The sequence below is a fragment of the Carettochelys insculpta genome, chromosome 4, assembly GCF_033958435.1.
Source record: "Carettochelys insculpta isolate YL-2023 chromosome 4, ASM3395843v1, whole genome shotgun sequence".
NCBI classification, from domain to species: domain Eukaryota; kingdom Metazoa; phylum Chordata; order Testudines; family Carettochelyidae; genus Carettochelys; species Carettochelys insculpta.
The window spans coordinates 14,234,904-14,250,334 of NC_134140.1; the positions used below are offsets into that span (position 1 = coordinate 14,234,904).

General features: G+C 42.3%; 1 protein-coding gene across 4 annotated transcripts in view; it reads left to right on the forward strand.

The window, feature by feature from the left end:
- Positions 1-15,160, forward strand: part of REEP1 (receptor accessory protein 1) — a 98,466-nt gene extending 83,306 nt beyond the window's left edge. Inside the window, exons 8-9 of one of the 4 annotated variants that reach the window (XM_074992270.1) lie at positions 4,611-4,762; positions 11,334-15,160. In XM_074992270.1, coding sequence (XP_074848371.1) covers positions 4,611-4,762; positions 11,334-11,399 — 218 coding nt within the window. In that variant the 3' untranslated portion in view covers positions 11,400-15,160. The remainder of the gene's footprint in view (positions 1-4,610; positions 4,763-11,333) is intronic. The other 3 variants (XM_074992271.1, XM_074992275.1, XM_074992276.1) reach the window with 3 other exon arrangements.
- Positions 15,161-15,431: the final 271 nt, after the last annotated feature.

The window sequence follows — 15,431 nt, forward strand, 5'->3', positions numbered from 1 at the left end:
TGTTGGCTGCAGAGAGAATGCTGATGTTAGTGAGTTGGTCTTCCCAGATGATCATGAGAATCCTCCTGAGGTGGCACCACTGGAACCAATCCAGCTGCTTGAGATGCCCTCTCACATCCATAGAGAAGGATGGGGGTGACAACTGCCTTGTACACCAAGATCTTGGTGCCTTTTTGCAGATTTCTATAATTGAAGACTCGTTTGAGTAATCTTCCAAAGGATGTGCTGGCACGCTAAATCCTGCATTCAGTTTCTGTGTCAGTGCTGGATGTGTGGATGAGGTGGATGCCAAGGTCTGAGAAATGGTCCACGTTATCCAGGGGTTCTCTGCTGATGATGATTTGTGGAGTACAAAGAGTAGTTTGTGCAGGAAAGGACTAGTAGAGTGCATTGTTTTCCTATTGTTGAGAGAGAAAGGGACCTATGCTTGGAGAACCATCTGCAAAAAGACTTAGTATGGTTTGCAGGTTGACCTCTGTGTGTGCAAGATTGATGCAATCATTAATGATGCCAGCTGTCATTATCTTAGATTTTGTTTGACAATGTTGGAGATTAAGGAGTTGGTCTTCCCTACGATAAACCCAATTCCATCAGGAAGGTGGTCGCAGACAAGAATCAGGATCAGGGCAAGGTAGATGAAGAAGTATGTTGGAGCAGTGACAAAGCCCTGCTTGGTATCAGTGCAAATGCTGAATAGTTTGGTCTCTGAGCTGTTGCCCAGAATAGTGGTAGTCATATACCATTATGGAGCAGTAGATGCTGGAAAAGAATTTCTGTAGATAGCCCAACCTAGACAGCACCTTCCATAGGGCATCATGGTTGATAGCGTCAAAGGCCTGCGTTGCGTTGATGTATGCCATGGAGAGTTCCTGCTGTTTCTTTCTGTGCTTCTCCTGACGATTAGTTCATGAAGAGCATGTCAGTTGTGCCTTGAGGAGGCCTGAAGCCATGCTGCGATTTGGGAAGGAGTTCCTTGGCAAGGGGAAGAAGGTGATTTGAAAGGATCTGGGCAAGGCTATACCCTGCAATCAAGACACCAATACCTCTGTAGTTCCCCGTTGAGGGGTGCTTTGCCCGAGCCTTTCTGAGAGTGGCATTGGGCCCTCTGCAGCCCCTTGCACTGTATTCACCCCTTTTTGCTCAGGGTCGTGTGACCCCAGCCAGAGTCAGCAACTTTGCCCCAGTACATGGGGCAGTTCAGCCCAACAGCCAGAGCCAATCAACTTGACCCAGTCTATGGGGCCGTGTGACCCAATGGCCAGAGTCAGTCAATTCAATTCCCCCTGCGGCCAAGGGGTAATATTGCCAAGGGGTCAGCCGCCAATCAATAGGTGTAAATCCCCAGATGGAGCAGTTGAGGAGTGGGTAGGGGGACCTGAGCCCTCCCTTTCCACCAAGTCCCAGTCCTGAGCCCTGTCAGCTGTGGAACAGTCCACTACTAGCTTTGGCGGGGAATCCCACTGCAACGCACGAAGCTCCTGGGATTGCCATTCCCCACCCTGGGCTGCTTCCTACCAGTCTCCTGGGGTAGCTCTCTCCATTTTTTTGCCCCCGTATGGGGCTTCTCCAGCAGTCTCTCGCAGGCTGGTTCCCATGACCCACCCATGGGTGCTTCCTCTCCTGGAGCTCCTGCAGCACCTCCATCCATTGGGGCAGTCGGCCCCGTCTGAGCAGCTCTACAGGCTTTTATAGCCAGCCTGCAGCTGGAGCATGGCCAGCAGGGCTGTGGGGGCAGAGCCTCCTCAGCCAGATGGACCCCTTCAGGCCCTGTGACAGGGTTGGTACACCCTGTCACATTCCCCCACAAAGATTCATCCCCTATAACAATGTTGGCACTCTTGAAGTCAGGTGGAATTTCTTCACTGGTCCAGTCTTTGTCCAGGAGTTGGCAAAATTTATGACAAAGCTCTGTTCCACCAGCTTTAAAAACTTCAGCCGGGCAGCCATCTGTGCCTGGGGCCTTGTGATTTTTTTTGTCTGAGTGATGGCATGCTGGACTTCCTCAGAAGATGTGGTATCAGCAAGGTACTCCTTTGCTGAGCACTGTGGCATAGACTCAATGTTGTCTCCAGAGATCGTGGATTCAAAGTAGGTTCTCTAAGTGCTCCTTCCATCTTTGTTTAATGGCTGTATTGTCCTTGAGGAGGTTGGGACCATTCTGGGAACATAACAACATTGAGCCTTTGGAGCTTGGCCCATATATAGATTTGGTTACTTGAAAGAAATGTCTCATGTCATCCTGGTGTATGAAACTCTGGATCTCAGGGGCCTTCATTTACTACCACTTGTTTCAGATGTCACATAGCCTCCTTTGGACTTCAGCTTTAAGCAGGTGATAAGCCTCATGTTTTCACTGGTTAGAGCAGAGTTTCCCCAAATGTACAACATTTGTGTTCTCCTTTCAGGACTTTGGCATGATTGGCTCACCCCCTCTCCCAGTGCTGTCCCAGTGTTTATCTCCTGATTTTTAAGCAATTTGTTTTCTGCCGTGTACCCCTTGAAATCTCTGCCCATACCACCAGTGGTATGTGAACCACACTTTGGGAAACACTGGTTCAGAGGAGTCATTTTGCCAGTTACAGAATATATTTCCTTCATTTACTACCACTTGTTTCAGATGTCCCGTAGCATTTCATTGTTTTTGTCAAACCAGCTGCGGTGCCAATGAATGGAACGTCCTATGGCTCCAGCACATGCACTTTGTATGGGATTTTTAATTTGATCCCAGTGCTCTTGAATGTTGATAATGTTAGAAGGCCAGTTGGAAAGTTTCTCCAACAGGGATTTTTCTCTAGCTCAGATTCTTGGTTACAGGAGAGAACGAAAGGAACAAATAACCAGCTCACACGTAATTTCGAACCCTCCAAACAATAAACCTGACATGACTACCTAAACTTTCTCCTACTCACACCTTCTGGTGAGCTCACAGGATGTGTAGTGGAAGAGCTCATCTCTTTCCCTCCATCCCTGGGGAGATCCCTCTCTTTTTTGTTTTGTTTTCTCAACAGATGCTGATGTGATTCAGTTTCAGGTTAGAATTTTTCCACTAGCTCCCTTTGCTTTTTGTCATCTTCTCAAAAATCCCCTCCCTCAGAGGCACACTGGAGTTACACACACATCTCATAGAGCTGGAAGGGACCTCAGGAGATCATTGAGTCTAATCCCCTGTCCTCTTAGCAGGACCAAGCACCATCCCCCTTTTTTTTTTTTTAAATCTATTTGCCCCAGAGGCCTAAACAGCCTCCTCAAGGATTGAACTCACAACCCTAGATTTAGCAGGCCAATGCTCAAACCACTGAGATTAGCTTAACCCTTTCCAAGTGCCCCAGGTAAGTAGACTTTTCTTTGCAGCTCCCATTCATAACAGCATGCTTTAGAGGCAAGATCACAATTAGATATATAACTCAGATACAGGGGTTACTTAATGAATCAATAAAATGGTACCACGCTCCAGCTAAGCTTCTTTCCCCTCTGCAGAAAATTTGCTATGGTGCTTTCATAGTTAAATTGATTGCTTATGTATTCTCTATTTGTCTTGGGCATGGAAACTTTTGCTGCTTGGAGAACACTAAGTCTAATGATAATTACTGGTTCAGGGTGCAGTCTCTAATTATAGCATTTGTGCACATATCACCAGTCTGAGAGACAGAAATTGCTATTTTATGCTGTTTTAGATGATTATAAAAAAATCAAATTATAGCATGGTACCATTTCATTGATTCATACTTCATACTACCCATTAAAAATACCATCTAATTTAACTGCCTGGGTACACCAGACCAACCTTGGACCACAATCTGCCACTATAGCTAATGACTCGTAGTGCCTCCTTGTAATAGCACTTATATAGCACTTACAAGTTCAAAATGCTGCACAGGCAATAACTATTATAAAAGCATTTACACTCTGCACACAGCAACCCAGATTCAGGTACATCAGTGAGGTCTGACTACAGTCAGAGCAATTTTGGAAATCTCCACTCCTTCTGCAAGCAGACTCAGAAACTGCAGAATAAACGTCCTGAAGGCAGTGCAACTGAACAGCTTTAGAAAGACACTAAACTTTGGGCAAAACTGCAACAGATCAGTACACAAGGCAGCCTGAACCTTTCCTGCTTATACTAGTTTAGCCAAAGCAATTCATCCAGGAATGGCTCACTTCTGTATCATGAACACAATACAAATGGGCAGTGCAAGAGGAGACCTAAGTAACTCCTCAAGTTCAGTGACAAGTTTTGTTTTGTTGTGTTTTTGTTTTTGGTGCCTTTTTTCTGATTGGTTGTCTGCCAAAATGGCTTTTCTAGAGTGAGCAGCTGTTTCTTTGATCTGTGATCCAAATATGATTAAAACTAACTGTTTATGGAATCTGCATAACATCACATGGGCTGTTATATTAGTCTCAATTCCATTTAAAAAGTCCAGCACAACTAATAAACACACAATAACCAACAACCACTGTGACTAGGGTGTGATGTGTGAACCCCATTTCTATTAACATTTGGAGGATGCATGGCTTTTTGATGATGTTAGTGAAATGAACAGCAAAAGCCACATCACTGACCATCCTTGTTCTTTGTTTTCACCATGTAGATTTTAAAATGCGGTTTTAAGTGGTTGAGGTAGACACCGATGATGAGTTTGAAAAGCCTTGTGAGGCAAACTGTGAAACTAAAGACTTAGTGTTCACAGATGACGAAGAGCATGATCTGTTGGATCACATGTTCAAGAACAGAAGGCTCAAAAAGAACGAACGAGATCTTGAGGTACTTCCATACTGGGAAAGGTGCTGTGACCTGGAAGGCTCCCCAGATTTCCACAAGGGCCTCTCTCTTTAGAATGGAAATGTTATTTGAGGTCAACATTCTTTCAGTCTTGCAGGGAGGGTCTGCAGTGGGATACTCTTCTCTTCCTAAAGGTGTGGAACTCTCAATAAGCATTTACATCCCACACATGTATGAACAAATCAGAGACGGGGCTGCACTTCAAAATTTAAATCTGGTTTTGGATTATTCTGAAGTTTTGAGGTGTTTGAATGTGGGGGTTTGGCCATATACAAAACTCTCCATTTTACTTTTCTGTTATTTAAGGGAACTTTTTATTTTCATCTCTGGGGGAAAGACAGCTGTGGAGACGAGCAGGACAAGATCCAAACACTCGAAAGGTTTGGGAGAATTCAGAAACACAATCATATATATTCAAGATGGACCTGATCCAAAGCCCATTGATATTAATAGGCCTTTCTGCTGATTTCATTACTTCAGAGGCCTTTATATGCTTTAATTTGTAACAAACAAAAACGGACCTATTCAGAGCAAAAAAGAGCATGCATTGTGCTCTGCCAGAAAAGGTTTTAGCATTACTCATGTGCATCAGAAATAAAGCCACAAGGCAGAACAGTCAAAGCAATAATACTTAAAAGAAATCAGAGATGGCAGGTCAGAGAAAGCCTCCCACATATTTGGAGAAATGGCAGAAGTTGCTGTCTGCCTGAATCTAAGCCCTAAGAACTCAAACGTGAGAAGTCTCTGCCAGTGCTTGAGTCAAAACAGTTACATTCTTAACTTGGTTTAAAGAAAGAGTATGAAAGGGGATATTGTTGGGTTAAAAACAATAGTGGTTGCTCTAACTTATCCTTATCTATGGCTCTATTAACACCTGAGGAATTTTGAAATCTCTAATTACTTCTCATCAGATATGCTAAATGTTAACTCCATGAAGTGCTGTTAATGTGCCCCAGTCCTGGCCCTGCTGTGGGTGAAGATGGAGAGAAAAGACCTGGCCTTTTTGAGGTCTCCTTGCCTCTGGATGGTAGTTCCTCAAGCTAGTGTACATTCCCCTCTCAGATGCTACTGTTACTGGGGAAAGAGTGTGTGGCTGCTCACTGACAAATCTGCAAAGTGGGCTCCTGGTACAGAGCCATGCCCTCACCTGCTGACCCCAGGAGCCTCCCAGAACCATGGAGCAATGACTTCAGAATAGCTCTGCTCCCCCAGTAGCAGCGCTCTCCAAAGCTACTGTGAGATCTACTCCTCTGATGTGCTGTCAGTGCCCTCGGTGGTGCCTATTCCAGACAGGGTTGCCATATTTTGGAAGCTTCACACATAGTAGAGGATCCCTGAAGACCACAGGATTCACACCACACACAGGATCACCTTTGGCAGCTGTTTCGGCAGGAGCCTCTCCTAGTTGTGCCCTTCTGTCTGGAAGCCTCAGTTCTGATGTTTCTGTCTTGTGCTTATCTTCCACGAAGTCTGTAGGGCTCTTTGGGAATTCAGAGATGAAGGGGGTATTGAACATGGGCTTGGGGCACAGGAACAGAATCTGGGTGACTTGGGTGCTAATGTCAGTTCTGCCACAGGCATCTTCTGCCATTGGGCAAATCATCTGGCTAATGAACTCGTTGAAATGTCTAAACAAAACCTCTTTGAATCAGTTTCCTCATCCATACTAATGGACCCACCATACCTGACAGGAGGGTTGTGAGGCTAAATTAAACAGTCTTTGCAAAGTGTGGCATGATCTTTGGTCCAAAGGTGCTACGGAAAGATAAACAATTAATAATAAAAAGATAATGTTATGGATCCTACTGGATATTAGGGTTGTATTATAGAGGTCTCAGATATTGGGAACTTCCAGAAGCAGTGTCATGGAGAGGGTGAAGAAATGGTTTAACACAGTGTAGTACATCTCATGGTCATTTCATATCACTTAGCTGGGCCCTCAGTGTTGTCCCAGGTAAGGACTGAAGTGGCCTGGTAGAGAGCTTCTCCTTACAGTGTCTGGTCTAAGCCTCTCACTTCACAGAGCATGCACCTCTGGGCCCTTCTGGAAACCATCCCACTCCTTTTACCATGGGTCCCAAAGCTCAGTTAAATCCAAGTTTGGGTATAGGAAGGAGGGTAAAATCCAGTGCCAGAACAATTATAGTTCATGCACTGAAGGAATAAGAAGCTAAAAACACAAACAAAACCACACCCCCTTTGGAAATTCACAGCTTTTCTGTCAGGAGCAACGCTTCCCGTTAAAAAGGCAGCAAATATGCCTTCTCTAACCTGCAGTTAATAATAATTGAAGACAGAGATTCTGCAAGCTCTCTAGCCAATTTATTCCTGTGCTTACTTACCTGACACCATATCCCCCCACCCCACCCCCCGCTACACCTCTGCTCCAGGTATCTGATATTTGTAAAACACAAGAGAATTAAAACAGAGAAGCACATGGCATTGGCATTACATGAGGAAGCTTGGGATGTCTGTAAGTACTCCAGTTAGGAAGGAACAGTCAATGGCACACATACAAAAAGGGAAATGAATATTTAGGAAGGACTACAGTGGAAAGGGATCTGCAGGTCATAGTGGATCACAAACTCAATCAGAATCAACAGTGTAATGCTTGTAAAAACAAAACAAAACAAAACAAAAAGAAACATAATTCTGGCAATATGTGTTATCAGGAGTGTCATAAGCAAGACAGGAGAACTTCTGCTCTTCTCCATGCAGGTTAGATCTCAAATGGAGTGTTCAGTTCTGGGTTCCACATTTCAGGAACGATGTGGGTAAGTCCAGAGAAGGGCAACAAAAATGCTGAAAGTTTAGAAAGCAGGATCTCTAGGGAAAAGAGTAGGAAAAATGGGTTTGTTCAGTATGGAAAAGAGAAAATGGAGAGGGGACATAAGCTTGCAAGTACATACAAGCTTGTTACAAGGAGGAGGCAGAAAAGTTATTTTCTTTATCATCTGAGGATAGAAGAAGAAATGGGCTTAAATTGAAGCAACTGTGGTTAAAGTTGGATATTAGGAAAAACTTCCTGTCAGGTAGGTAAACAGAGGAATAAGTTGCCTCGAGAGTTTGCAGAATCTGCCTTCAATGATTATTAATAGCAGGTGAGACAAACAGCTGTCAGGGACAGTTTTCTTAATACTTAGTACTGCTTTGAGTGTAGTAGACTGGACAAGCAGACCGCTTGAGGTCCCTTCCAGTACTACCATTTTATGTCTATAATTCTGTACAAAGACTTTTAAATGCCAGCCATGAGTTAACTCATGAGTCTGTGGTTGTAAAGACTAAAATAAGTAAGGTAGCAGAAATGGAGTTGTTTCTACTGTGATCTGGAAATACATGCTTGTTCCAGATCTGTTGTGCTAGTTCCAAACTAATGGAAAGACAAGAGGACTTGAGTAATGTTTGAAACTATCTCCTGACTATTCCTGAAGTAAAAAGGAAGAAATGGTCCCAATGGTCGAGGTGTACCAGAGACCCAGGTTCAAATCTACAGTTACCTCTGTGATTTTAGATAGGTCACATAGGCCCAGATCCCTTAAGATTTCAAATGGAAATGAATGGAAGTTAGCTGCCTAAATACCTTTGGGAATCTGAGCCTTAGTCTTTCTGTGCCTCTGTTTCCCATCTGTAAAATGGGAATAGTAACACTGCCCTAGCTGTCGGGTGTTGTGAGGAGAAACGTATTACAGATTTTTAGGTACTCAAACACTATGGTAATGGGGGCCATTACAACAGATAGCTAGATTTGTCAGCTGTGCCAAAAACTGCCAGAGGCTCAAGCCTGCAGACCATAATTGGGGCCAAACTTCTGTTAATTTAACTGAGAGCTTTTCTGGACTAAGGATTTCAGGATTGGGGCCCAAAGCAGCTTTGGGGTAGAGAATCAGAGTGGGTGGTAGATGCCACATTAAGCTGCATGGTGTTTGCCTTTTTTTGCAGCAGGCCTGGTGTATGTGAGCACAAGATACAGTGAAGCCAATGATTTCTGCTTCTCCTTAAACCAGGGCAGATTTTGGCCAAGCATGGAGAAAATATAACTACTTGATGGGGACATAGACAAGTGATTTGTATAATGTATCACTTTACAGTCATTCAGCTATCATACACTAAGTGAATATTAACATGTTCTGGAGTATCAGCATATGTTCCTGGAAAGGCAGCTTCTTACCAATGTAAGTGAACACATTTTTAACCTGAACAACATTTTTTCTACTGAGCTTTAAGGTTCACCTAACTAGCTTCATGTGCAAGGCTCATTTAAACCATAACTAAGCCACGCTGTAGCTCTCTTGGGTGAATGACGCATCAGTGATTAACACCACAGTTGTTGGCTGTTTGCTGATAGTTGTGCTTTCACTCTATCATAGTGTTGATCACCTGGGGAGTGAGGCTACTCAGGATTTGAGAATAAAGCGGTTAATCTGGCAAACTGCCACTTAGGCAGCCCTGGTAAACATCCTGGGAAATGTGCCTGTGAGTCATACAGCAAACTGCCTGCTTGTAGCTCTCTTATTATGTCTGCAAGGTTCTATTGTTAAAAAGTCCACAGAAGCAATATAACTGTAAGGTACAATTTCAATTATCTAGTTTTGAAATGATTCCAAACTATGTCCAGGCTTTGGCTGGGGAAGAAATGCAGGTGGGCCTCTTGGCAGGAGTTCACAGGCTTCATTCAGTTGGCATGAAATGGAGAAGATTGCAGATGTCCTTGTCTTTTTTTTTTTTAAATGAAGAGGTTGCCTGTGAGGGCTACACAGCATGCATTGGTCCCTTTTGAGTGGGCTGCAGGTTTTTGTGGGGCCACACAACTAATTCTTGAGGTGCCTGGAACAGTGTTTGGGGTGGAGTGGGCCAAAACTAGTGTTTTGATCAGAGAGGCATAACTTAGAGCTGTCTCAAGGCTTCTGTAACTTGTAATGGCTTCCTAGGGCCATTTCACCTGTAGAGTTCATTGAAGCCTAGATTTCCAGAAAGCCTTTGACACGGTCCCACACCAAAGGCTTTTATGTAAATTAGGTGGTCATGGGATAGGAGGAAAGGTCCTTTCATGGATCGGGAATTGGTTAAAAGACAGAAAACAAAGGGTTGGAATAAATGGTAAATTTTCACAATGGAGGGGGGTAACTAGTGGTGTTCCCCAGGGCTCAGTCCTGGGACCGATCCTGTTCAACTTGTTCATCAATGATCTAGAAAATGAGGTAAGCAGTGAGGTGGCAAAGTTTGCAGATGACACCAAGTTGTTCAGGACAGTTAAAAGCAAAAGGGATTGTGAAGAACTACAAAAAGATCTCAGCAAACTGAGTGATTGGGCAGCAAAATGGCAAATGAAATTTAATGTGGGTAAGTGTAAGGTAATGCATGTTGGAAAAAATAACCCAAATTACACGTACTACATGATGGGGTCAAATTTAGCTACGACAGATCAGGAAAGGGATCTTGGAGTTATAGTGGATAGTTCTCTGAAGACATCCACGCAGTGTGCAGCGGCAGTTAGTAAGGCAAATAGGATGTTAGGAATTATTAAAAAAGGGATCGATAATAAGACAAAAGATATCATACTTCCCCTATATAAAACTATGGTACGCCCACATCTCGAGTACTGCGTGCAGATGTAGTCTCCTCACCTCAAAAAAGATATATTGGCATTAGAAAAGGTTCAGAAAAGGGCGACTAAGATGATTAGGGGCTTGGAACGGGTCCCATATGGGGAGAGGCTAGAGAGACTGGGACTTTTCAGTTTGGAAAAAAGGCGATTGAGGGGCGATATGATAGAGGTATATAAAATCATGAATGGTGTGGAGAAAGTGAATATAGAAAAATTATTTACCTTTTCCCATAATACAAGAACTAGGGGACACCAAATGAAATTGATGGGTAGTAGGTTCAAAACTAATAAAAGGAAATTTTTCTTCACACAGCGCACAGTCAACCTGTGGAACTCCTTGCCCGAGGAGGCTGTGAAGGCCAGGACTCTATTAGGGTTTAAAAAAGAGCTTGATAAATTTTTGCAGGTCAGGTCCATAAATGGCTATTAGCCAGGGATAAAGTATGGTGCCCTAGCCTTCATAACAAGGGCAGGAGATGGATGGCAGGAGATAAATCACTTGTCTTCTGTTCTCCTTCTCTGGGGCACCTGGCATTGGCCACCGTCGGCAGATGGGATGCTGGGCTTGATGGACCTTTGGTCTGACCCAGTATGGCCATTCTTATGTTCTTATGTTCTTATGAAGCACAGATCCATTCACCTTCCTAGCCAGGTCTCCTAAGCCAGGAGCCCAGAAAAGTAATGGTGTTGAGCTGGCTACAAGGGTTTAAGCTGCTCCAGGATTGTCTCATATTGGTAAAATTTCCAGCTGCCTATTTAGGGAAGTTTTAATTGGGGCTTTATTATGGATTTGGTCCTATGTTTCTTCACACCTAAGTATGGATACCTACCTCCCCTACAGCAGTGTCATGAGGATGAGTAAACTAATATTCGTACAGCACTTTGAAGATGTGAAGTACAATATGTTTCTCTGCTGTTTTAATAACACTTTCTTTTGATTCCCCACAGGCACCGCCTAGGACCTTTAGACCTCACATCAGGAAGAAAAGTACCTCGACCACTGAAACCATGTGAGTGCAATGAGCCAAGAGCACCAAGATCCACAGAATGTCTCTCTTCTGCCTTAAAGAGCTACTTGCTAATTCTGTAGAAAAACAGCAGTGAGATGGATGTGATTTTATGTGCAGCACTGTAGACATGGCCTTTCTCTTTTCCCTTAGTTTTCCCTTAAATTACATGATACTTGCATTTTCCCATAACATGGTGCGAACACACTCACAGGTGGTAACAGTGTCAGAGTCCCTGTTTCAACGGCAGAATATACAACCATTCAAGCTAACCCTGTCAGGCTGTACATTTGCAATTATTAATTGTGTCTGCATAGTTTTAGCTTGTGAATGCAAAAGAAAAAAAACAAGAAAAAAACACTCACTAGCTCTCAATGATATGTTGACTAATGTATCTATGGCTTTATTCTTAATCAAGTGGACTTCCAAGAGCCATAGCCTTTTCTCCCACCCCTTCCTCCATCTTACAGTGAGACTGTGACTAATGGTGAGATATTTTGATTTCTTGATTGTACAGAATATCTGAAACTTATTAGCAAAAGTTGAGCTGCAGCTCCATTTCTTTTTCTGCAAGTAAAGTATGGGAACTTAAATTGTGCTAAAAACATAGAGACAGCTTAGATATGATGAAAATGAGAGATGTACAAGAGCATGAATGATTTCACAAAATAAAGCAGGGAATCTTAATTTTGATACTCCTGAGCCAGAAGATGAGTGGTATATTTTGTAGAAAATTAAAGAAACCAGAAGAATTAATCTTATAACTCTTGACCAAGATTTTACTGGCAGTTCTAACAATATGTGGCAGCTATATTTGTATAACTGCTTCAGAGTAAACCAGAATCACATTAGTCATTGATTTCACAGGGCAGAATTCCCCTTCCTTATTTGTGTGTAGGAGCTCAGTTCAGGTGTTCTGCTTCCCTGGTGTGAATGTGGGAATTGCACACCTACAGCCAGAGAAAAGTATTGGAATTGAACTCCCTCATGTGGCTTGGAGAGAACTTTACCAGTACATGGACTCTGGTTTAAACCATCAGACTCTAGTCTGGCTGGTGGGTTGGTATCCTTACATAAATGCTAAATACAAAAGAAGAGTAAGAAGTTGTAGGATATGTGTATTTGTGCTTAAAGTTAGTGTTGCCTGTAAATGTAAAAGCATGTGAAATTCATAAATAAGTTAATTATGTGGCCCTTTGTGTTTGCTCATGCACCTATCCCATAGACTAGAAAAACTTTTAGAATCACCTGACATACGATTGCCATAGATAACTGATTAGTAAACAGACTTGATTACGAATAGTATTGTTACCTAGTTCACAGACAGAAGTGGCCCAACATGCCAGTGATTGATTACAGCGCATCAGGCTCGGCTATCAACATATCTGAAGTGGCCTTTGTTAATTTATCTGCTGGAAAGGCTTCTCCATCCTAGCCTTCTCTCCAATTCATTTTGAGGATATTCCAACGTTTCTTTAAATGATTTGGAAAGTTAAAAAATGCCACTGTCGTCTCTCCACAAGGATTTGTATCGGTATCGTTATTAAGAGGAAAGGGCAAACACATTTCTTGTGATTGTCACATTTGGACCCATTACTAGAAAAACTCTGATGTCCCTTACAAGCACTGAGTAGATTTGTGTTTTTTGTGAGGACTATATGCTAAAAGAAGGTGTGCTCCAGATGGCAGTTGGAAAACATTCAGTCATTAGAACACACTCAGCAACGCTTTGAGTAGCTAAACTTTTGTATTTTTGCAGCTTTAGTCAATTTGATTTTTCAGCAATTTATTTTTCAAATAGGAATTTTGCCTGAAGTCTTAGTCAAAATTAAAATCCTGTTGCAAGCTTCATTTTCAGCACCACGCAATAGGGTGCCATAAGACAAAACAAAAGCTGACAATTTTGCACTCCATTTATGCCAAAAATAAATATAGCTATGTTTGATGAATTCTACTCACACACTGTATTAACATTCATCCTCACTAAAGTTATTAACTGTCTGATCTGCTGTTTACTGTAAACTTGACTGTTTTGATTTTCTTAAATGCTGTGGTGAAACTGTTGACAAGGGAGTTGCCTTATCTCTTGAAGACATTCACTGTATAAGTAAAAAAAGAAACAAATTTTTCATATTGCTGGCAAAAATGTGTTAATTTATCAACTGAGTTGTGCATATGTGAATAGACTGACCAGAAGTAGGAATGCCTAACCATGTATACTTAGTGGTATAGTGTTCTGTACACAGGATAGAACAATCACTTGCTATGAATTCAGTGTATTACAGACACAGGTTGTTTACAAATGCTTCCTCTAAAAGGTCTGTCCTTTTAACATTCAGATGTATATGCTTATTTGGAATCAGCATCAGCTCTATGTTCTTTGGTGCCAACTCGTCTCCCAGGCACTGCTCTCCCTTTGGGAACAACTGCAGTACAACAATTGCAGTAGATGATCCCTAGCAGTAGATGAAGGCAAACCTGGGTTTGCATCGATCGAACTAATCAGAATTGCATGCTAGCTGGCCCTTAAAGGGGAGTAGGCCCCACCTCTGCCTAATCAGTTGCCACTTAGTGGAAGCAGTGAGATCAAGGAGCAGGTAGCTTGAAGATAACCGGGTCCTCACTAATGCCAACAGAAGCTCAGGTTGGGAGGAAGGCCCCCTCCACCATTGCTTCTCGGCCCTGGGGGAAAGAACCCAGTGTACGTAACTCTCAGATGACTGGAAGCCTGTATGTAGTAGTTAGGCCCCTGCAAAAGACCCTAGCTCAGGGAATATGTTTGTGTTATTTTGAAGAAATAAACTACAGCCTTGGAGACTGGAATCCTGTGGCTGGAAAATGCTCTTTCGTGCCTGGATCACTGAATTAGCCTGATGGCTTATACAGGATTTACCTGGATTGTGAAGGTGGTAAACTTTGAGTCAGTCACTGCAAAGCCCTATGCACCGTTATCTAAATGTAACTGTCAGCACCAGTGGAGCTATAGTGATCACTGAAGCAGGGCTGTTTCCAACTACAGCCAAGGCTCCACTTATCCCAGTGTAAAGTGAGAGTAACTGCCCAGAAGCAAAGGAAGTTACAGAAGTGTAAACCTGGTAAAAGGAAAAGAATCAGGCCTTCTATTTCAAACAAAAAAGGAAAAAGTTATCTTGATAGAGGCTGGTTAGAGGTATGGGATGCTCACTGACATCATGTAAACAGCCTGCTGCTTTTTAATGTGCTCTGCAAAGTAAATGTGTTCTCATGTAGCAATGGTATTTATATATTTGTGACACTGCTTATTAATCAGTCTTCTTTTGCTGTTTATTTGTTTTGGGTACCTATTTTGCACCTATCACAGTCTTTGAAATTGTAAAGAACACTATGCGTACTCTGGCGATTCACACTTACCCACACATACTTAAGAAATTGTAACTGTGCACTTAAGAGATTTCCTTCCCATGAGCAGTAGAAAAGATGCGATAGGACAGTACACTTAATGCCTCGTTAAGGATGGACATTATGACAGTATTCCAAAGGTTGGAGTTTTGCTGGTTTTGTTATGTTGCTTGATATACATCTTGAATAAAGTCTTAAATCTTTTCTTTAAAAAAAAATCTTCAGTCTGTTCAATGTATCTGGCAGGCCAGAATACCTGCTACTTTTATCACCACTACATTATTGATTTAATTCTTGCTAACTGTATATAGCTGTGAAGGACATGCATCATTTAGTGAATACAATTCTTTCTGTATTGCCATCCAAAAAATACAGCTAATAATCCTGAATTCATTGGACTACAACAGTTTTTTTTTTATTACACAGTAAGGTTTGTCTTGTTCATTCGGATGACAACTTGTTTCTATTGCTTCATATGCCTTACTCTGAAATGTAAGCACAGTATTTCTATTCCAATTCATTTATTTGATAAGATGGTAGAAACTTAACAAGCTTTCAGTAAGTTTGATATTTGTGTAGGTAAGTAATTTTTAAATTAGGTGTAACTTGGTGGTATGCAAAACAAATCTGACTCCTGCAAATAGTACAGTAATCTGGAAAG